The 23,642-nt window shown below is 33.8% G+C and overlaps 1 protein-coding gene across 1 annotated transcript in view; it reads left to right on the plus strand.

The window, feature by feature from the left end:
* Nucleotides 1-1,895: 1,895 nt before the first annotated feature.
* LOC148951465 (LLGL scribble cell polarity complex component 2-like) overlaps nucleotides 1,896-23,642 on the plus strand; it is a 109,062-nt gene continuing 87,315 nt past the window's right edge. The window contains exons 1-2 of the mRNA XM_089091117.1: nucleotides 1,896-1,945; nucleotides 3,883-4,037. Coding sequence (XP_088947243.1) covers nucleotides 1,896-1,945; nucleotides 3,883-4,037 — 205 coding nt within the window. The remainder of the gene's footprint in view (nucleotides 1,946-3,882; nucleotides 4,038-23,642) is intronic.

Genomic DNA, 23,642 nt, shown 5'->3' on the forward strand with positions numbered 1-23,642 from the left:
ATCTAGCTATGTATGAAATTATACCTGCTGACTGTATGAAAATTTTATAATAAGAAGTACACTCCCGATTTCAGGCTTCAGTCATAGCCCCCCTACTCCCCCCTCCCCCCCCAAAAAATGTGCTCTATTGACTCTGATTGAAAAGTACTCTGGATAAATACTCACTTCAGATGCTCATTGTATAACGCCACTTGATTGCTTTCAGGCAAACTCTAGTGTAAAGATTTAGTGGCATCCCTCCTCAAACATACGATAGTTGATGTTTGTTTTGAGGCTTAACATAGCTCTTTACTTTCATCTTTTATTGATTTTATTTATTTAATATTATATTTATAATGAAAATTACCCCTGAAAAGTATATCTTTCAGGGGGGGGGGGAAGCACGAAATTCCTAAGTGGTTTCTAAGGTCGTAATGTCTAAAATCTTCAGGAAGAATATAGAGGGTCATCCTACACCAACCGCTCCTTAGAGTGAAAGGTGAATAGCGTAGATATAAAAAAAAAACATATAGTAAAAGCACATGTTGTTTTTGCTAAACTTATCAAGATTTGGGAGAAGAAAATTATTTCGATCAAGTCAACAGTTAGGGTATTGGGGGCAACAGTAATGAATGTTCCTGAATATGGCGCAAAAGCATGGACACGAAACAAAGAGGAGAGAGGAGTGCTGGATGTTTGGACATTTTTGGAAATTTTGGATAATTTTGGATGTTTTGGATAATTTTGAAAACAAAGCTCGGTGATGAAATGCCCATTGCGAAATTTTGTAAATGAGGTGGTCCGAACCCACTTAGTATGTATATCATAAAAAGTACTGTTTACGGACAATTGATCGTTTTTCTAAAATGTCTTAAAGGTGGCAAGAGAAAGGCTGACACCCAGATTATACTAGAAGGAGAATATAAAGATGTTAGATTCTTTGGGGATTTTTGGGAACGTTGCTAAAGTGGAAGCTTTGAACCATGTGGGATGGAGAAGGAGTTTTCTTTTGGAGGTTTTGGCTTAAAAAGGATTAACGCTGCGACAAGTTATTAGTATCGGTTATATGCTTCCACCAATGCGTGAGGATCTTGATTAGGACTGAAACTCTCATCAAAGTGCTTAATTCTCAGACTTTAGAGGTGAGAAGTTTTATGTTGGCCTAAACGTATCTGAGAATCAAGGCCATAGCTCTTTAAGGCCATAGCTCTTTGAATCTCATTGTTCTTGAAATAGTCAAGTCATATGGAGGGAAGGCCTAACCTGCTGAATGTAAAAAGTGGCGAAAATCTACAGAGACCTTTGCTAGACAATGAGCTGATGTCAAACTTTTGTCAAAGAGCAGATAAATAAAGAGCTGATAAATGAGTCCCAATCAGATGGCTTTAATACACCGATGCGCTTATTATGCACTGACGTGCATTTCCCATTTCTAAGTGATCATTACAAAAAATGTTTTCGACTATTTTTGCAAGAAATTTCAGCGCTTCCTGCTAAAATTTGAAAGATTAACCTATGTTAAACCTATGTTAAAGTACTGCTCTGTTATAGGGTGTAAGAATTCTGATGTTCAGAACCCTTAGTTCTGAATCTAGGTTTTAGTCACAAATTGATCTAGGTTTTAGTGACAAATTTATTTTCGTGTTTGAAGTTGTAATATACCTACTTTTCAAATGACAATTTGAAATTATTGTTTCATAGGAACCGAGCGCCTACCATACATACGGGAACAAGTGAAAACATATTTTTAAGTAAAAGGATGATATTTCCCAATTTAGTAATAATGAATTTTGGTCGAATTTCTAAAGATTTGCAATAAGGTCGTCTGTTTCCTTTGAATTCTCCAGTTGTTGGGATTTAGTCTCCCGCCTGAGAAAAGATGAAAAGGTTTTTCAAGTTCAAAAGCAAATTTTCAAATGCATAAAGCAGATTCATTGGGTTTGGCTGTAATAGTGAAAGTCTCTTTGTATTGTTTTCTTTATTTGTTTGCCTGTTTGAGACACTTTTAAAGTTTATTGCTCGTTTTGCTTTTGAACGCTTTCTCTTTTCGATAGTAAAACAAAAGCTTTCTTTTCAGTGATAATGAGGCTCTTCACTATTGACTCAATTCTCTTATTATAAGGAAGAAGTAGTTGGATTTTTTTTCTAGCAAATATGGTATAAAAAAAGAAAATATTGCATTACAGGGGGTTTGTCCAAGAGCGATCTAGGATTTTTTTTTCGGGAGGAATGGGGCTACAAAAAAACTTTTACAATGCATCGAAATAAGTATATTCATTTTTGTTACGTTTTTACGAGTCCGACAAGCATTTCGGGGGGGGGGAGGAGGAGTGTGTTCAAACTGCCGAACCCCTGGATGCGCCTTGGGTTTGTCACAGTAATATTTTTCCCTTTAATGAACATATTGATAGTCCCTGAAGGTCTGCCTTATAACACGGATATTCTAGGAGATGTCCGTAAGCATAGCGCCTATGGGCCGCTTTTCCAATTAGACTGAAAAAGAAAACAGAATAAAATAGAGTCAACTTTTTCAATAAGATAAAAAAAGTTTTTTTTTTTTATTGGTTTGTTCTGGGGAATACGAAAGGGCATAGGGCATTGTAGCAATAGTTCTGTAAATTTTATGTTACCGATGGCGGTCCCTAAGATATAGGGGTACAATCCAAAAGAAATCGTTTAAACGTCTGTTTGATTAAAGTATATTTACATAAATTCAAGGATTATCTTCCCTATGTAAGTTTTAGATGGATAAAATTTCATGGTCTTAACGTTTGAACGTAAGACACAATTTCGATACCATCGATAGCTGAGATTCCAATTCTTTTCTGGTATGTGTCGAAAACTTCTAAAATAGGGGAAAGTTCTTGTATTAAAGGGATTTTATGAAAAAGTAGCTAGTGACAGCTAGTGGACCGATAAGGACTTAGGTATTAGATCTTTCGACTATGTTGAATAAAATGGTTGTCTCAAAATCTTGATCGGGCGAATTTGGAGAAAAAAGGGGCGTGGGAGGGGGGCTAGCTGCCTTACAATTTTTCTGGTAACTTAAAAAGGACACTAGAACTTTTGATTTCCAATCAAAGGAGCCCCCTCTTGATCTTCTAGAATCACTGGTTTGGTACTATCACCCCTGGAAAAAAAACAAACAAAAACAAATCTTTCTTCTGGCAAAAAATGCAAAATTCTCCGTTTTTGTATATATAAGCTTAAAACCTCTACAGTAAGGCTCTCTGATATGCTGAGTCTGATGGCGTGATTTCATTAGGATCACTTGACGTTTTGGGGGTGTTTCCCTCCTTTTTCAAAACCTGCTCAAATTTTCTGAGGCTCAGAGCTCTTGATGGGTAACATTAAACTTGATCAATTTTATATATTTTGAATAAGCATCAAAATTTGATTCTTTTAATGTATCTATTATTATCAAGACTCTGTTCCTTAGGGTTTTGGTTGCTATTGAGCCGTATTGCTCCTTACTAATAGTCTGTTACCACGAACTGTTTGACAAGATTTTTGTGTATGACCAAAGATGGCTGAAACGCAACATATTGCCCTAAATCAGAGAAATGAGTTGGACAGTATGGATTGCGAGTTTTTTCGACATGGCCTTTGATGTAAATTCGAAATAAGGAAAATCTATAGATTTTGGATGAGCCGGAAAGGGCCTGTAGTGCTTCCTACCTCTTCTCCGCCTAACTACCTACATTATATGCTGTATTTGGGGGGCGCAAAGCGATTGAATTTCGGTATTATAGAATTTGTAAAATGTTGGTTGAATTTGTCTGTTTACCTCGTGTTGTTTCACTTTCTTCCGCTCTTACGCCTGGCAGCAATTTATCGATTTTTTTTTTATTTATCAATCTGTATTCTTATGGTGTTTCAATATCATTTCGTTTTTTTCTTTAGGAAAGAATGGATTGTTTTCTCTGGCGGAATGCCTCGAGCTGAATACGGGGATCACAATACTGTATCTGTGATTCATGGGGATTCTACACACGTTTGTTTCGACTTAACTTCGAAAGTAATCGATTTCTTTACTGTGACTTCGGAAAATAGAAAAGGTTTGTTGATTATTTTTATTTGGTATACCCTACGAAAATGCATCCCAGGTGAAAAGAGTTGACCTTTTTAAGGTTGGTGATACAAGACCAGAGACACAGTTCCATTTTTTTTCAATTGCAATGTGGCAAGAGTCATGAGATATTGTTTTTCGTGATTTTAGGCCAAAATTGCGAGGGTATGATTATTTTTACCTGGAGAAAAAACGATATTCTCTCTTTTGACATAAAAGGAACGATGAGGAGAAGATTGTACCTGTGGAAGACGGATTGGGAGTTGGTCCATTTTGTCGGCTCTGATACTGCCTTCTTCGTGTTCTAAATTACTCCGATTCTGACTTCAAAACCCTAAATATTCTTTCGTACTGTCTTCCTAGAGCCAAGGGAAATGCCAGCCCAAGGATCCTTCACTATACGGTGTCGGTGGGCAAGAGAAAACAAAAAAATATTTAGAAAAATCTACTTGTTTCATGTTTTGTAGAAAAAATGATGAGGCGGCTCAGGTAACTTGTCCTAAAAATTTAAATCCAAGTCGACTAATATTAAAGAAAAATATATCGTGTTTTCATGTCAGGTCAACATGTTGCGTTTACTTTGGATCTAGTTGAGAATGTGTCCATTGTAGTGTAGGGAACCCTATAGCAATTCCTGTATTATTTTGAAAAATTACAGGAATAAAAAAAAAATTAATGCTTGTGACTAATTCAAGTTTTTTAGTCTTAAATTGGATTTTTTTTATTCTCCTTTTAATTTTAATTAAAACATCTCAATCTTCTTTTGCGCCCCTACCTGCAAAAAGAACGCTATTAAGAATTCTCTAAAAAAAATTACGGGAAGTAATTTTCAACTACTCAACTCTTCACCACACAAATCCCGACTCATAAACTTTTAACTCCTGCTATTTTTAAATGACCTTAAATTAGAATTAGCGCCTTTTTAAAATTACGTTTTTTTTGTTATTGGAATTTTAACTTTTGACTTAGCTTGTCTTTTTTCATTGTTAAAAATATAACGCTGGACCTTTTTTTTTTTTTTAACAGAGTCTGATGCAGTTTCAGATACTTGGCTAACGTTCTTATAAACTCTAATATCTTTATTTATAGCTATTTCATCACTTGCTTTTTTAAAATGTTGAACGTCGACTTTTACCCTGCTTGTCTTTTGTCATTATGAAATACATATCGCTGAAACTTCGCTTTTTTTAACAAAGGCTTAGTAAGGATTGATGACCTTATCCATGTAAAAATCCCAAACACAATCGTCATAACTATCATTTTGAATTTTGATACGTTTTGATTCTCGCTGTGCATATCTTCTAACCCCTTTTTTCTTTCTTCTTCATTTCTGGTTTTCATTACTTCAGTCAATTTACCAATGCCCTTTGCTTTAGCTGCCCTCTTTGGTCTAGTTTTACCTGATGGTCCAGGTTGTAGATGTTTTAATTGTTCAGGTGGGGAGGGGGACAAAAACTTCTTTTTCTTCCAACGGGTTATCATTTATAACACTGGTAAATTTTCGTTTTTTGAGTCTTATCTCATTTGATAGTCTAGCTTGTTGATTTTCATCCATTGTGAATTTATTTTGTTCGGGCTCTTCTCTTGTTCTTATCACTTTTGATAGTTCAGGTGGTTTTAAAGAATCATCATTTGCATTCTCATCACTATCATTCTCAATTTTGACATGTTTTGATTCTCGCTGTCGCTTATTTTTCAACCCCATTTTTCTTTCTTCTTCATTTTTGATTTTCATTACTTCAGACAATTTGCCAATGCCCTTTGGTGGTTGAACAACAACTTCATTTTCTACCAATGAATAGGTTGCTTAGGTTAAATTAGGTTATAAGTTTCAGAAATGGGTTAAAACCCTAACCTAACCTGTCACTATCAAACCTTGCACAAAACTGAAAAGTTCACTGGCGATGCTGACTAAATCCAAGGAGAAAAAAAAATAAGTATTTCGGACATTCACCGGTGCTTTAGATGGAGATGGAGGGAAAACACTTCTAAAGCACGAGATGGAGTGCTTTAGAAGACTCAAGTTTGTTTTCGTGATATTTTAGTTGATTAAACTTTCGTTTCTAGCATCAATCCCTCCACCCCATGCGTCTGATTTATCGCCTTCTGCCATTAATTCATCATTAAACTTTCTTAAAAGTCTTTTAATATCTAGGGGTAAAAAAAAGAACGTATACCAAGCTATTGTTTTTAAAGCATTTCCAATAAGAGCTTATGCTGGAATAGGAACATGTTTTTGAAGGGGAGGAAGATGTGTTGTAGAAAATTCAATTTCGTTTTTCTTGATATTTGACTTGATTAATCTCCCCTTTCCAGACAAGAAATTTCTCTCGAATCTTAATTGAAAACTGCTTAACGTCTTGTTTTTGTCTTTTACTTTGCTGGGCTTTTAACGAATTTGTGTCTTACTTCACTCGTCTAATGCTACATCTGAATTTGATGAGTGAATCACGGCTGTATTGAATACATTCAGATTAACTTATTGTATGTTAAAACGTTTGTAATATACTCAATATAATATTCAAATTAGGATATGAGGGGCTCAGATGCCAAATCGACTAACCCTATGAAATATATATGAGGAATTGACAAATAAAGGCACTGCTAGCTGTTATTGATAATAATGATATTAACTTGAAAAATAAGGCAAGTGCCTCTACGAAACAATAAAACATATCACGAATTCGTTTAGATAATAGATAACATGTCACAATAAAACATGTCACATTCAGGTTTTCTTCTAAATTTCTTAGGATAAAATATCTTCCGGCTGTAAAAACAGTCATATCTATTATTAAATGATACAATGGAAGGGAACGTTGTTACTTCTTAATGTAGGCTGTTCTATTCTTTTCTTTTGAAGTCCAGTGGTTAATGTCTTTACGGTTTACCTCTAAGTTTCAAGAAATGGACGCGGAGGGGGCTTCGTTTAAAATGGAGTAATCTGTCTGCTGTTACGCTATCGTAATGTCCATAACACAGTTTGAACAACTCGATTAGGTTACCTCGCAGAAAGATAAGTGAGTCAGCAAACCAGGTGACTAAGGCGTTTCTGGAATTACAGATAATATAGCCGAGACTGTTCTTTGCTTTTGTCTTTGGGTGTACATTTTACTAAAAAGTCGCAAGTCCCAAGTGCTTGGATTAGCTATTCGCTCCTAGACTCAAAAATATTCATAGAAAAATTAAGAAAAATAAAACTTCCAAGGGCCTCTACTTTTATGCCTACTTTTCCAATTATCCTTTCTCTTCTTGAAGCAGACAGAGAAAAAAAATCACCTGGTTTCTGAGAATCCATATATTTTAACAAGGTCATTCTTTAGGATCTCACGGGGTTAATACAAATCCTTTATTGGAATAATTGCAGCCCTGAGGCTGTAACCCAGAAACTGGCGACTATGTTGCTTTAATCAGTATTGTATGATTTCCCATAGGTCAGGCAGAAATAGCTTCTACAGTTCTGTCCTACTAATTGGCCATGACGATGGAAGGGATAAGTGTAGAAAGTATGATGTGTAAATGAAAAGTATATCAGAAGTCGTTTTTTTTAGATTAGTTTATGCAAACGAAGCATTTTTTTTTCTTATGAATTTTAGTTAGTCCTATGTGATATAGTCCTATATGATTTTGAAATTCAAGCTAAGCAATATTGTATGCTTATTCAGACATAAATGTATATTTGAATTTTTTTTTCAATTTTTGATTGGTAGGGATACTGCAACGAAAATTACCCGCGAGTTCTTCTATTCCCAGGCCTATTTCAAAATATCTACTTTGATGTTACTGAATAAGGAACCGAATTCAGGTAGATATGTCTACGGAAACTATTTTAGGGTGGTTTGGATGGAACAAAGGGTTAAAAGGATTTTTTTTGCCAAATGAGTATAATGTTTGTCTCCAGTGTTGGAATCCAGTGCTGGGAGAACAGGGGATCAAATGGAGAAGTAAAAATCTTCTAGACTTAGATTATGCTGATGATTTGAGCATCCTAGATGAAAGTGTTAGCAAAATGAATGAACTTTTAGGAGTTTTGTGACTTGGGGAAAGGGACATTGCTATGAAGGAGGGGCCGGATTTCCCAGCATTATTAAAAAAAAAATGATCAGAAATTAAATAGAAAAAAAAACAAGTTTTCAACTGAAAACTTCTCCACATCAGAACCTAAAACGAACAGAAACTATTTCGTATATCATTGGGTGCCCCTAGTCAATACCTCGCTCCTTACGCTAAAGTTTTTTTTAGTACTTTCATAAGAGCTATTTATTCTTATTAGCGGCCTTTATTGTAAAAATTAAATTTTTAGCGTAAAGAGCGTGGTATTTACTAGGGGGGGGGGGGAGAACCCCCCTAATGTACGAATAAAAATATACGAATATAGAAGTTCGTTACGTAAGTTAATTAAAGAAAGTTTGTCGAAAAAGCAGCTGTTTACTCTTTACATGTATTTTTTGTCTGAACCCCCCCTCCTCCCCCCGAAATGTTTGTCCGCCTCGTAAAAACATAACAAAAATGAATATAAAAAAATTGATGTGTTTTTTAAAGTTTTTTTGTGACCCCCACCCCAAAAAAAAAATCCTGGACACGACCTTGCCTTGAACCCAAATGAATTATTGTATATATGATTTCTGAATCGAGAGAAAAGTCGGTAGTCTAATACAATAGATTTTTAATGCGTCAAAATGGAAATTATTAAATATATTGAGTATCATTTTTAAAACAGTGGCCAGTGGCTCAGGTCTGCTCTATTTTAAGGACAGTATGTGAAAAGTACATGCTTTTTCATGGAATAAAATAATACAAAAATAAAGTCTTCAGAATAAACTTGGCATTATCATCAGTTAAGGAGGCCCGAGACGGTCAATTATTTTGATCAAAATCTTCCGTCAATCGATTGACATGTACTTCAATCAGCCTTCAATCGACCTTTCAATCGTAATAAAAGCTAATTTGTAGTTTAATTTTAAATCACGGCCCGATTTTTAGTTCCAGCTCAGAGTCGGGTAGCGAAGTGTCTACCGTGTGTGAAATGCAGTCTAATACGGATTTGGCTTTTCTTGCATATACTATGGTGGCGCTTAAGCGAAAATAAAAAGAATACAAAGTCATTGTAGTACCACAGGGAAGGTTGTGGGATGTCATCTTCTGACATCCCATACCTACTGTTTTGGACCTTCAAAAAATCTTGCAAAATTAATATAGAAAAGGGCACAAAATATTGTGACCCAACTGAACAGAAAATAATTCTAGTAGCTGAACGAGCTTCAAATATTTTTATTTACGTATGTTTACACATTGAATTCTATTATTTTATTATTTGAGTTACAACACGTTGCTTCGTTTTTAGCCATGATTTTTGCGTAAATTGTATAAATTGTGTAATTTTTTTTATATTCGTATATAAGCCTAACGTCAAATTTTGCTGAAACTTTACCTTACATAACTAGTCTGTAGGAGACTCAGGATCTCTTCACTGAAATACTATAATTGAGACGGTTCACTTCCAAGTCAGGTCATAATTTTTATCTTTAGATTAAATGTGGCGCGAGTCGAAATTATTCCCAAGGCTAGGTGCGCTTTTTCCCTGTCGTGTGCTCGAGGGAAAATCGTGGTGGCTCAGGAGAATACACAAATTGCGAATGTGTTGCGCGTGCTGTGTACTTGGTTGCAGTGTTTGGCAAATAATGTATGATCTGTCCTAGTGAGGTAGACCAGCTCCTTTTATGCACTTTCAACTCACCTCCCGTTGTCCAAAATTGTCTTATACCTTTCCTTGTATGTCTAAGTGCTTGGCATGTTGTTGCAAAAGTGACAAACTCTGTTTTTACTATAATAATGATTTAAAATTTAAGTACCATAGTGCAGCTTGGTCCTTCTCCTAAACTGACGCCATTGTTGCCAAATCTCATAACAACGACAAAATGATAAATTTTGGCAATATTTATACTCGTGCCGTACTAAAGGAGCTAGTCAAAATCGAATTAAGAAAAAAATGGTCGGGAAATATTCAGCTAAAGTCCTTACGGATTCGAGCCCCCTCCCCCTTCCGTCTCGTAATGATGAACCTCTCTCGAAAAAGACTCTTAGGTTTCTCTTTACTGCCATGAGCTTAGAATTTTCCTGGATCATCGTCTTAAGGGGAGCATCTTAAACTTTTTTAAACAATTTGTGAAAGTGACGAACGTTCGTCTAGTTAAATTTATCGTCTGAACGATCTTGAAGAGGTCTTTTTATTTTACTGGTAATAGCGGAGACTAGCCATGATTAGGAATAAAATATTTCAGCACGTCTAGGTGAAATATAACCTAATACTATTTTGCCTTCTGTTAGCTTAAAGATCGGCTTTGTTTACGCTTTTCAAACAGTTCGTGGAAACTCTAAAAAATGGTATTTTGATACCAATAGAACACCAGAATTGGATTTTTATTCTGTGTTCAAATATATAAGCTTTATATTAGAGGAGGAGCTCATTCAAACGGAAATTAAAAGTTGTAGTGCCCTTTTTAAGAGACCAAAAAAATTGGAGGGCAACTAGGCTCCCTCCAACGCTCATTTTTTCCCCAAAGTCACCTGATCAGAATTTTGAACCAGCCATTTTATTCAGCATGGTCAAAGAATCTAATAAATATATCTTTGAGGATGACTTAGCCTAATTCCCCACAATCTCTGGGGGAAGGGCTGCAAGTTATCAACTTTGCCCATTGTTTACATATAGAATTGGTTATTGGGAAGTATAGACGTTTTCATGGGGGATTTTTTCTGGTGGGAGGGTTCGGGAGAGGGGTTACGTGGAAGGATCTTTCCATGGAGGAATTTTTCATGGGGAAAGGGATTTTTCCCCTACTGTAACCCTACCCTACTGTAGATATTTCAAGCTCCTATCTATAAAAATGTGGAATTTTGTATTTTTAGCCAGAAGAAAGATCACGGATGCGTGTTTATTTGTTTTTTTTTGTTTGTTTTTTTTTTCTCTAGGGGTGATCGTATCGACCCAGTGGTCCTAAAATATTGCAAGAAGGCTCATTCGAACGGAAATTAAAAATTCTAGTGCCCCTTTTAAGTGACAAAAAAAAACTGGAAAGCAACTAGGCTCCCTCCCACGCTCATTTTTTCCCAAAGTCACCTGATCAAAATTTTGAGATAGCCATTTTGTTCAGCATAGTAAAAAAACCTAATAACTATGTCTTTGAGAATGACTTCGGCTAATCCCCCACAGTTTTAGAGGAAAGGGCTGCAAGTTATAAACTTTGTCCATTGTTTACATATAGTATTGGCTATTGGGAAATATACAGACGTTTTCAGGGGGGATTTTTTCTTGGGGGGGGGGGAGTCGGGGGAGGGGTTACGTGGAAGTATCTTTCCATGGAGGAATTTTTCATGGGGAAAGGGATTTTGTTATGAAAGGGGCGCCGGATTTCCTGGCATTATTTAAAACGATCAGAAATTAAATAAAATAAGAAAACAAGTTTTTTCAACTTAAAGTAAGGAGCAACATTAATACTTAAAACGAACAGAAATTATTACGTATATGAGGGGGTTCGCACCCTCGCCATTACCTAGCTCTTTACAGTAAAGTATTTTTTAGTACTTTCAAAAGAGCTATTTATTCTAATTAAACGGTCTTTGTGATTCAACGTCATTCTTAAAGGATTGGAACAAAATTCGAACTTTAGCGTAAAGAACAAGGTATTGACGAGGGGGCGAACCCCCTTATATACGTAATAATTTCTGTTCGTTAGAAGTTCTAATGTAGCTCCTTACTTTCAGTTGAAAAAACTTGTTTTTTTTGTTTTTTATTTAAAGCTGTCAAAGTGCCAACCTCGCCGGCTTTACATCGCCTCATTCCACTTGCTTCGGTCGAGGGTAGGTCCTTCGACTTTGGAAAATGGGGCTGTCACAAATGGCTCACTCGCTTCGCACAGGGGATGCTTGGACCTTTGGCCCTTGCCCTTATATCGCTGTGCCACACTTTCTTAACTACACTTGCTTGATTGGCAGGAGAGTGAAAATAAGCTTTTTGCAGAGGTAGTTTATTTTTTTGAAGATTCACATAAGTTAAAATTAAAAAATACAACAGTGTGGTAAACTATACAGTGCTGTGTATGAATACTGCTGAATCTCTCTCTCTCTCTCTCTATATATATATATATATATATATATATATATATATATATATATATATATATATATATATATATATATATATATATATATATATATATATATATATATATATATATATATATATATATATATATATATATATATATATATATATATATATATATATATATATATATATATATATATATATATATATATATATATATATATATATATATATGTGTATATATATATGTATGTATATATATGTATATATATATATATATATATATATATATATATATATATATATATATATATATATATATATATATATATATATATATATATATATATATATAAATCAAAAGTACGCCATTTAGTCTGCTTGTTTTTTAAGTGTAGCATTTCTGTTCGGTATTTTATCATGGCATAGCATTTCCATTTGTTGTTTTTTTTTTCTGTAGAATTTTTGAATTTTAATGATAATTTTTTTCTTCTTTATTTTAAATAGTTTTGTAAAAAAAAAAAATAGAGTTTCTAGCTTAAATAGTTCTAGAGTTTACTCTGGCATAACAAATAAGCAAAATAAGTTGTGCACGTTTGATTTTATATGTATACAGATTCAGCAGTGTTCATATATACGACTGTATAGGTTAGCATAGTGTAGTATTTTTTTTATTTTAACTTGTTTGGTTTTTCGAAAAAATAAACTACCCCTGCAAAAATTTAGTTTTTGCTCTCCTGTCAAAGAATAAAAATGGGAGATATGCCCTTTGGGTTTGGACACGAGATTAAACCAATCATTTGTCTTTCATCTAGTGTTTTGATGTATTTCTTTAGTTCTTCATCAAATAGTTTTTGTAAAGATTAATATCTCAAGACATACATTTCTCTTTTTTGACCACAAAAGATTGCCCTGCAGATTATAATATTCGAACAAAGAGACTGTCACTCGTTAGTTTTCTCCCTTTTGTTAGAAGTGAAAAGTTTTTTAAATGAGAGAGGAATTGTTGTCTGAGATTTGTTGCTGAGATTTGAACTAGTAAAAAGGAGATTTATGATTGTGGCTTTTGGGACCTAGATTAGGACGTTCGAACAATATGCTGTAACCAGAGGGCTGGGGAATAGGAGTAACAATTAGAGGCTGTATAGTTGGTATGAAGTACATTCTTTATTCCTTATTCTTATCCCAGTTATTAAATCCGGGCAAACTCTTTATTAGTATTTGTAAAGTGTATAATTGTTTTGGAAGTTTCTAAATATTTTTTAAGTTTATAAATAAAGTATTTGACTAGCTTTTAAGCATTTGGATTTTCAGACACTTAAAAATTATATAATTACTATTTCCTAGAGGCATGCACATTAAGATCTTTCTTTTGAGACTGCAAAGGGATTTTTAAATCGGCCAAACCACCCGCAAGTTTTTCAATTTGGGTTTGGTTTGTTTTAACGCTATCTGATAACTAATATTTGGGTATTGCTGTCAACAGAGAAATAAATACAAATCCAACGCCTAGTTCACATAAGACTAAATTAAAAGGAGATTTTTTAGTACGGAGTTTTAGCTAGCTCTAATTTGAGCCAATATGATCTTTATAGAATTTTCTGATTGGTTGATGCCAATCAGAAGGTTACGAAAAATTCTGATTGGCTCTAGCTGAACCTTGGTGTTAGCAAGATCTCACCTTGTAAGAATTATCATTTTTATAAGAATAATAATAATAAAAAAGACCTCTTAAAAATGTAGTAGCACTTCATCATCTTCAGCATCTGTTGAATGTTTTTTTCGGCTGGGGGGTAATTTCACTTCTAAACAGAAGTTTTTAGGGGAATTTAATTTTGAAGTGCATTTGCTAATAGAACCAGAAACCTGTCACGACTCTCACTATGTGTCTAGGTCACAAAATATGCAAAACCAAAACACTTTTGAAGCTTTCACAACCTCGAGAATAGACTTTGTTGATGTTGTCTGTAGAAAGACACTATTTAAAAAAATGACAATTTAGACATACCATAGTAGAACGGAAAACCCATATTTTGTGAAAGGTATCTAGGTATTTTTGAACATTCTTATTGAACATTTTGAACATTTTGAACATTATTTTTTGAACATTCTTATACATTGGTTTGCAGTATGTTGCGTAATAATAATCGCAATTTTGTAATTATTGCTATGTATTTTCGATTTAGCATTGAATAAAATTAAAACAGATGCTGCCATCTGAATTCTTATTCATGACAACCATAATAAAAACAGAATCTTAAAACAATAGCCCTATAAGTCTTGTAATAGTTACGAAGTATCTTTTTTTCGTGATTGTAACTAAGGGATTTTATGCTTTGATAAAGCAAGCTTTATTAATATAGAAAATTTTATCCATTTAATAGTGATTGAATAATAGAAGCCGCTTTAGTGTAATAAGATTAACCCATATCTTCAAATTAATGAGGCTAGCGTATCAGGTTAAGGGACAAATCGGGAACAAAGTACGCAGAAAATCAGGTGAAGGGACAAATCGGGAACAAAGTACGAAGAGAATCAGGTGAAGGGACAAATCGAGATCAAAGTACGAGGAAAATCAGATGAAGGGGCAAATTGGGAACAAAGTACGAAGAAAATCTGGTGAAGGGACAAATCGCGAACAAAGTACGAGGACAATCAAGTGAAGGGGCAAATAGGGAACAAAGTACTAAGAAAATCAGTTGAAGGGACAAATCGGGAACAGAGTACGAAGAAAATTCAGGTGAACGGACAAATCAGGAACAAAGTACGAAGAAAAAATACTACGGAATTCTTGAAATAATTACTTGTTAAGGATGTTCAGTTTTAAATGCTTAATCAAAGTGAATCAGCATAATAAATCATCAATTTTGAGTAATCATAGCGAACGATTTCGTAACGGATCAGTAGTCTCCTTTAACAAAGCATGCTTTTTTTGTTCTTCCAAGTTTTTATCGTTTAAACCACCATAGAAAACCATCATGGGGGCATGCAGGTGAATTTTAGGGCAAAGAGCAGGGAGTGCGGGGACTATGATAAGTTTCTCTTTTCGGAAAAAAGAGAGCCTCCCAACAAAGGGGGAGGGGGGGGGGTCCCTGTATTCTATTTGCACAGACATGCAGAACTTTATAAATGTTTAAATACATCTACAAATTAAAATTGAGAAATAATTTCTAATGCAAAAACCTCCTTATGCAGTTATGTAATTTTTGTCAGTGGCCGGCATCAAATTAAGAAAAGGAAACTAAAGGTGGGTGAAACATGAGCACTAAAGAAGCAAAAAACGTAGAACATAATATTTTATGTTCTATACACTATTTTGAACGATACCACTTTCCAGGACCATATTCAGGGGGGGGTATCCGGGTGTATACCCTCCCCTAGATTTTGAAAAAATACCTTTTTTGGGATACTGTCATTGAAAAACGCCTTTAATGTTATTTTTATTGCAAAAATTAAAAAAATTACCCCTCGCCCCCTACATTTTGAAAATATGTTTTGCCCCTTCTAAATTTTAATGAACAGGCACCACTGCACTGGACTAGAGATTTATCAGATCAAGACGTTACCAGAGGATTTATGTTCTACGTATCACATGGTAGCACATTTAAAAAGGTAACTAAAGGTGGGTGAAACATGAGCACTAGATAAGCAAAAAACGTAGAACATAAGAAGGTGTAATTTTAATTTGAAGTCGTAGTTGTCGTTGGGAATCGACAGCTATTAATAGAGGTTTCGATACTTCGGTTAGTACCGTCAGTGGGTCACGTTAATCTTGGTGGTTGGTGTCCCGCAATATCAACAAGAGTTTTGGTACTGCTAAATTATGCTCACCTCGCCAACAGCAAAGTTTGTGACAGCAAGACGTATGGGAAGAGTTGAAGTTATATTATGAAGCTTAAGATGACTTGAAACTTCACTGCCTGTTGCACATCTTTGTCCAAACCCAAAGATTTAAATCCAAAGAAGACAAAACTGTATCCTACCAAAAACTGCATAACTGCATATGGAGGTCGTTCTAACTAAAGATTATTTGTCCCAGTTTTTCTTCTTCTAATTTTTCAGATATACGGTTGTACGTTTCTATTTAATTAATTCAGGCTGTCTGATTTCATTTCCACTGACTTTGGTAATTCATGCTAACACGAGTGTGGCAATATAAGCATTGGTATGTTTTTTTTGTGGAGCTGGTTCGAATCCTGTTATTACCAATTTTGAGTCCTGATGTGGGACGGAAGTCAGTTGTGTGACTGCAGACTCGCCTGCCTGGGGTGTGGAGGCCATGGGCCTTTGAGCCTTGATTGTTTTGCGCCCGTCCCTCCACAAATTGCGAATAAGCATTGATAACATTCGTAGCATTTGTCTTCTGTATAAGCATTCAAACCGCTTTATTTTATGCTAGCACAGACGAGCATTTATATTCTATACAAGTTAGCTATATTTTTTTCTATAAATTTTAGCTACTGTAAAACGGAGGGGCGTTTTCATTAAAATCCGAAGTGCCAATTTTTCTTCCACTGTAAGAAGCATTTTGAAATTATTTTGTGTGTACTTTAGCTGTTAACTATAATAAGTAATAGGTAATTTCTTTGTGCACCTATGAAAACAAGTATAAAATTAACCTTGAACTACTCCATAATTATAAGCTTTAGTTTACAGGCACTAGGTTCCAGTTGCTTTAGTTGACATTTTGATTACTCCTAATTAAAGACCCAGAATACAGAAAGCTAAGGTCTTTCTGTCAGCTGAAGAATGAGCTGTAATTTTATTTATAATAAGGTTCAAACATTATTAAACAAATTCACACAAACAATAAATAAGCAATATTCCAAAAATGGTAATGTTCAAATGATGGTAGATCAAAAGCATGGATTAAAATAAATATCGTACCAGAGAGCCAAAAACATTTTTTTTTTCGTGTTGTTGGCCACTCCGTGTGTGGCTTAACCTAGATAATAATTATCATCTTGCTTAAGCCCGACAAAGAGTGGCCAATCAAAAGGATTTTCCGGAAGGAAGAGGATGGGCTTTGTCCCGTGTCCCTTTCGAAATGTCGAACTATTTATCATTTCCCCTATACTTTCGATAGTTTTGTGTATATTTTATTCACAACTTAGACAGTTAGTAAACCTGAGCAAGTCACCAGTCCTGTGATGTCTCTGGCAACTTCCTCGTGTTCAGTTATATTAATCGACATATAAAATGCTATAAATTTTGCTCTAAAGATAAAAGCCAGGTTAAAATATTAGTGTCGTTCTGACCGTTTTCTGCAGAACTACTATGGTATTTCAAAGGGTGGTATATGTTTTTTTTTATTTTTTTTCTTCAAATACAATTTTGTGTAACACATCTGAAACTATAGCACACATGATCGGTTGCTCCAATTTGTTCTTGAAGGACTCACTTATGGCTGAAAATGTTTCGATGTTTTTTGGTTATATAAAAATTTTATTTTGACGATTATTCGACTAACAAAATAATGAAGACAGAATTCAAATATGAAAGCTTTTGCTCTCATTCTTTTTTGTAATTTTTTTTTGAAGTGTCCATCTAGTGTGTCTCTGTAAAAGAAACATTATATTCTAATTATACGCGTTGCCAAACAATTTGGAAACTGTTATTTTTCTGCTCTGTTCTACAAAATTTCATTTTAATCTATGCTTTTAAACTACCATCGGTTGAATAGTATTCTTGATATATTGTTTAATAACTCTTTTACCAATTTATTCAATAATATTTTAAACTTTGTATCGTTATAAAGATGTAAAGTTACTACTCATTTAATAGTTGACAAAATAGCTTGTTCTTTCTCTTTGTTCTTTAATTAGGTGTAATCAAAATTTCAATCATAGTAATTGGAACCTATTGCCTATAAACTAGGTTATGCAATCATGAAATACTTCTATGCTTGTTTTCATTGGTACAGAAAGCTCTGACTCTTGGGAAGATCCCACGTTCCAAGTTGGGGAGGCGGTGGTGTCAAAATGCGAAAATTCTATTTTACACCACTATGTCTTAGACTTTTTTTTTACGAAGCGGGGGGGGGGGTCTACGGACCAACACTGGGGGGGGGTATCTTTTACCAACTTCCCCTAAATTTCTCGTCAAACGAGACTTAGTTTTCTTCAGGGGTCATTAATGAAGTGTGTGAATTGCTCCGATGGTGCTGTGTAAATTTTAAATGTTTATCTTGTACCGGTGATGTAAAGTCAAGCTTAACAGAAAGTCAGCTAGGTGAAATTTTCTTTTCGTCCGTCAAGCTTCAGTGAAGCGAACATGGAAGCAAAAAAACATTTATAAGCCTATATCTGATGGTAACAAAACTAATGACAATTTGTAGTACAGCGCGAAGTATGACAGTCATTTTTTTACAAAGGGTTTGGGGGAAGGGAAGGGGTGTGTGTGTTTACGCCCTTTGAGCTATATAAAGATTACGCTTTAGCCATAAATAACCAAAACTATTTGTTGTTAACCCTTAAATGATGTACATTTACGTCGTTCTCCTAGTACAACGGTTCGGATTGAGAGGTTATAGCTTATAAAATTGACGTTTACATTTTCTATTCTTTTAAAACAATTGCTTCCATTCTAGGTTGAAAAGTAAAATTGGTTTCTTCTTTTCCAAAATCAGCATATTTGTTTGACGATAATTCTTTTTATTATGCTTTAAAACCTAGGATAGCTTAAAGGAATCAATTTCACAGGGACTTGAAAGTTTTCATATCTAGTTTTTACTGTTTTTTTGCTATGGTTTCATTTAGGTCTTCATTAGTCTATTTGAAAATAAGTCCCGGGAACAATTTGAGTTTGAATTTTGTACCTAATAATGTAGAATATGAAACAGATGTTGAATATTGATAAATAAAATCTAACGAAGAAAAATCTAAGCTGCTTTATAAGCAATTGTCAAAAGTACAACTGAAAGATTTTGTTTAAGTAAAAAAGAAACAAAAAGCTATTTAAGTGTACAGAACGTTCCACTAAGTGGGAGGCTGGAGGGGGAGAGCTAGAAACATCGTTGCCTTAGCTGAGTTCATACTTCTTAGGTTGCTATTACTAAAACACCAGTACCTTATTTTAAAAAAAGGCTTTCCTGCAAATATGTCGTAAACTTTTGGAGAAAAAATTTCAAACTTTTCTTTCAGAAATTCAATAATTGTCTCGTAAATACGAGCATTTAGTATAATGTTTTTACAAAAAAGAACTTTTATTGTTGAACAACATTGAACAGCATTTGTTAAATTAGAATTTCTTAATAGTAGTCATTAGAAGTTCCAGATCTAACTTCCTAATAGCTCTTATTTTTCTGGCATGCAGTGAATTTGCCGAATTTTTTTTAACATAAATCTTTTGCATATCAGAATGTAGTATATTAGATTTCTAATTGTAGTTTCGAAACTACTCGTGTATAATTTTAAATCCCACCCCGTCTCTCTCTTTTTTCTCTCTGATCCGTCCCTCTTTTTGTTTCTCATCTTTCTTTTTCTCTTTCTTTCTGTTCTTCTGGCTGTTCTTCATTTTGTCCGTCTTGGTTATGTGTTTGTTTGTTGGTTTGGTATTCACTGCTCAGTCCTACTCTAGACCAGAGCCTCTTAGACCTATTTCTTTAGAACCGAGCCTGTTATAAGTGGGGGGTTTTGGACAGACGAGGATTTTGCCAGTATATTCGTGAATAAACAACGATTAAGAAATCGTTTTCTTAATTTAGTTCATACTTCTTAAATTGTTATTACTAAAACACTAGTACCTTATTAAAAAAAGGCTTTCCTGTTAGCAACTCTGGAGTTATGTCATAAACTTTAGGAGAAATTTTTTTAACCTTTTCTTTGAGAAATTCAGAAATTATCTCGTAAATACGAGTATATAGTATAATGCTTTTACAAAAAAAAAGAACTTTTATTGTTTAAAAATATTCAACAACATTTACTTGAATTAGTATCTCTTAATTATATTCATTAAAAAGTTCCAGATCTAACTTTCTAATAACTTTTATTTTTCAGGCATGCAGTGAAATTTTAGAATATTTTTCAACACTAATCTATTACAATGTTATATATCTTATTTATAATTGTTGTTTTGAAACTTTTCTTGTGTATTTTCAGGTTTAGATTTAATAAAGACAACAAAAGGTACTGCCATCTGAAATTTGATTCTTGAACATCATTCATTTAATCATAATGCAATCAGAATTGTGAAACAAATCCTTTTGTTGTTGAAACACGTCGAAGCGCATTGGCTGAACTAAAATCCCTTAAACCTACTGACAAAAAAGTTCATAATTATACTTTTTAGTTTCCTTTATCTTTCATAAATGCGGTGAAATTAAATAATTTTTGTAAAGTTTTTTTTTCAGTGTAATTCTTTCAAATATTGGTATACGGCAGGGAAGTACGCAGGGGGGGGGGGCTCCGCCCCCCCCGAAATTTCAGGATTTTTTTATTTTCCCATAGTTTTCTAATTTTTCTCACAGAATGATGGGTTTGAAGGATAAGCCCCCCCCCCCGAAACAAATTCCCGCGTACGTGCCTGGTATACGGTATATTTGATAATTAATCGTTATGTATATATTAGTGTTGTATAATTTCAAGTTTATATGAAGTAAACAAAAATAAAAAGCTGCTACTATCTGTATTCTGATTCGTGAAGACAATACAAATAATTATAATGCAATTAAAATTCTGAAAAAAAATTGTTTATCGAAATAAGTTGAACAGCATTTGTCAGACAAAAGTTCGGAACCGAACTTTCTAGTTTCTGTACCTTTCATAGATGTGGTGAGATTATAAGGTTTTGTTTAAATGTAAATCTGTCTTCTTTTAGAAATTAGTACACGATATAATTTAAACGAAGATATATTATTAAGGAACAAATTTCTTAATGTAGTGAAAAACAAAAACGTTTTAACACAAGAATAATAACAGAAGTCTGAATACTTTGACCACATCAGTAGCGGATCCAGGGGGCGTCCCCCCCTAGCGTAGTCTAAAGTAGTGTAATTTACTTAATTTACCCAAGTTTGCGTTAATAAAACTTGCTCCTAACGCAAGTTTATTGGATCAACCTTTTTTGTCCCCCCCCCTCCTAAAATTTTTTTATCGGATCCACCTATTTTGCCCCCCCCCCCAAAAAAAAATAAAAAAATCCAAAGGCTACACAATAAAACGAGAAACGAAAAAAAAAAAAACTCACGTGTAAACCAAACCCAGTATGTCAAAGAACCAGAGGACAAATATTTACGTCTTGTTCATGTTGCGTAATTATTTGTGCTTTGTTTCCTTACCATGGTGTATATGGTTTAATTGTGTTTTTCTATATGCTATGTTTAAGCAATTTTTTCTTTTTTTTCATTGATAAAGGCTTCTAGATGAGAAGCCGAACTGTTCAGACTTTTATCATTATTAAAGAGTTTAAAGCTGTGATTCCCAACAGGGCACAACGGCCCCACCAGGAGGGAGGGGGGGGGGCAATATTTTGGTGGGTCATGGGTAAGACATGCTCCCTTCGGCTGACTATACTTTAGAGTCTTAATTTTGAAAAAAAAAACAAAATAAAAACATATTTATATGAATGGACTCACATTCAAATGCATTTAAAGAGTAAGAAAATACACGATAGTATTGCATTGATGTTATACACTGTATTAAAGGTGTTGTATTCAGCAATATTTTTCACTAGAATAAAATATGCCTAGAGATCGACCCAAAAAATATACCAGAATAATAACCTTTTTAGCTTCCTTCAGGTGAATACACGTAAAATTTTGAATAACAAAATTTAAATATGACAGGGGGGGGGGGGGCATTAAGATTTCAGAAATGCCTAGGTGGAGTATGGTACAAAATCGGTTGGAAACCACTAGTTTAAAGAGTTTACTTTTTTATTTTTCATCTTATTTTTAAGAAATTTTACCCGTTATTAAAACTTTATGTTTATTTGTAAATGGAAAGGTAGTGTGGTCTAAGAAATTATTTCGCATACGGTATTTCGGATAGTTGATCGTTATTTCGACATTTATGTTGCCTAATTTCGAATTTATATTAAAAAAATAAAGAACAAATCAAAAGCTACTGCCATCTGAATTCTGATCCGTGAAAATCATATATGCAATCAGAATAAAAAAAAGTATCTTGTTGTTGAAATATGTTGAGCAGTAGTTGTCGAACTTAAATCCCTTAAACGTAGCCTTTTGGCCAAAAAGTTCCAAAACAAAGCTTCTAATTCCTTTTAGCTTTCATGCATGCGGTGAAATTATTGTCTTTTTTCTTTTTTTTCAAATATATCCTTCTTTTCATAACAACAAGAAAAAGAAACTGCTTTTAATATTGGAGATATCTGTGGTGGCATAACTTGTTTTTTTGTCTTATTCTTACTTGTGTCACTTTATAAAAGCAGCTGTCAGCTAATGAAAGTATATCTTCCTTTCCATTAACTCTTTATTCGAATAAAAAGAAAGGAACATTTTATTAAGATCCTGTTCTTTTACGACATTGCAAAGAAAAGAAATTGGGACCTTTCATTTGTAATATTACTTATAATATTAGCTTATAATATAACATACTTTCTTTTTGCATAAACGATAATAGTTTGATTGCCTTTATTGCAAAAATCACAAAACTTTTTTAGTACTTTTCTTGTGGAGGGAACTTGAACTCTCACTCTCTCAGGGTATGAACAAAGATTAGAGAGAACCAGATAAATTTGAATTTTGTTCTAAATTATAAATTCTAAATACAAAGAAGAACAATTCCCATAAGGTATTGCCCGCAAAGCACCATAATAAAGAAAAGAAAAAAAAATAAGAAGAGAAAAAAAAAATCAATAAAAAAGAAAGAAAACAAAAGAAAAAAATAAGAAGAACAAAAAAACACAATAAAAAAAGGGCAGACGATTAAAACCAGTACCAGTGACTTAACCGTTGAAAGCCCAAAAGGATTTTTTTTTTTTTTTTTTTTTTTTTTTTTTTTATGCCTAGGTTTTATAAGCTGATTAATGTTTTTTTTGGGACGCTTAATCGGTTAATGAAATAATTTTTTCTCTATCAACTACACTTCTGAAACAAAGCACTATCATCCACAATTAAGTTTACTGAAAATCACGGTACATCAGTAATGTAGAATTATAAATTTAACTAGTTCCTATATTGTTATCTATTTGTAATATGTTTTTCTAATGTGTTTTTGGAATACTGAATCCAAATATGAAATATATTTTCCGCATCAGCTATGCTTTTGAAATATAGCAACATTATCCACTATTATGGTTTAAGAATGGTTTAAAATTAATAGTTGGTTTTTAATTTTATATATCTTGAAAATTTGAGCTCCTAGCTAAAAACTAATTTCATATATGAATTCAGTTTATTAAGTATATATACTGTCAGTACTAAAAGCCGTGGCACCAAAACCACTGTTGTTCAGTATCTTTGATATAATAAATGATCTCAGGTCTTGTCATGCTCACTGTAGGACCCCCTCCCCCTAACGCTATATC

The sequence above is a fragment of the Artemia sp. Qi Xiang Cuo genome, chromosome 6 (genome assembly GCF_049724085.1).
Source record: "Artemia sp. Qi Xiang Cuo chromosome 6, ASM4972408v1, whole genome shotgun sequence".
Classification (NCBI taxonomy): Eukaryota; Metazoa; Arthropoda; class Branchiopoda; order Anostraca; family Artemiidae; genus Artemia; species Artemia sp. Qi Xiang Cuo.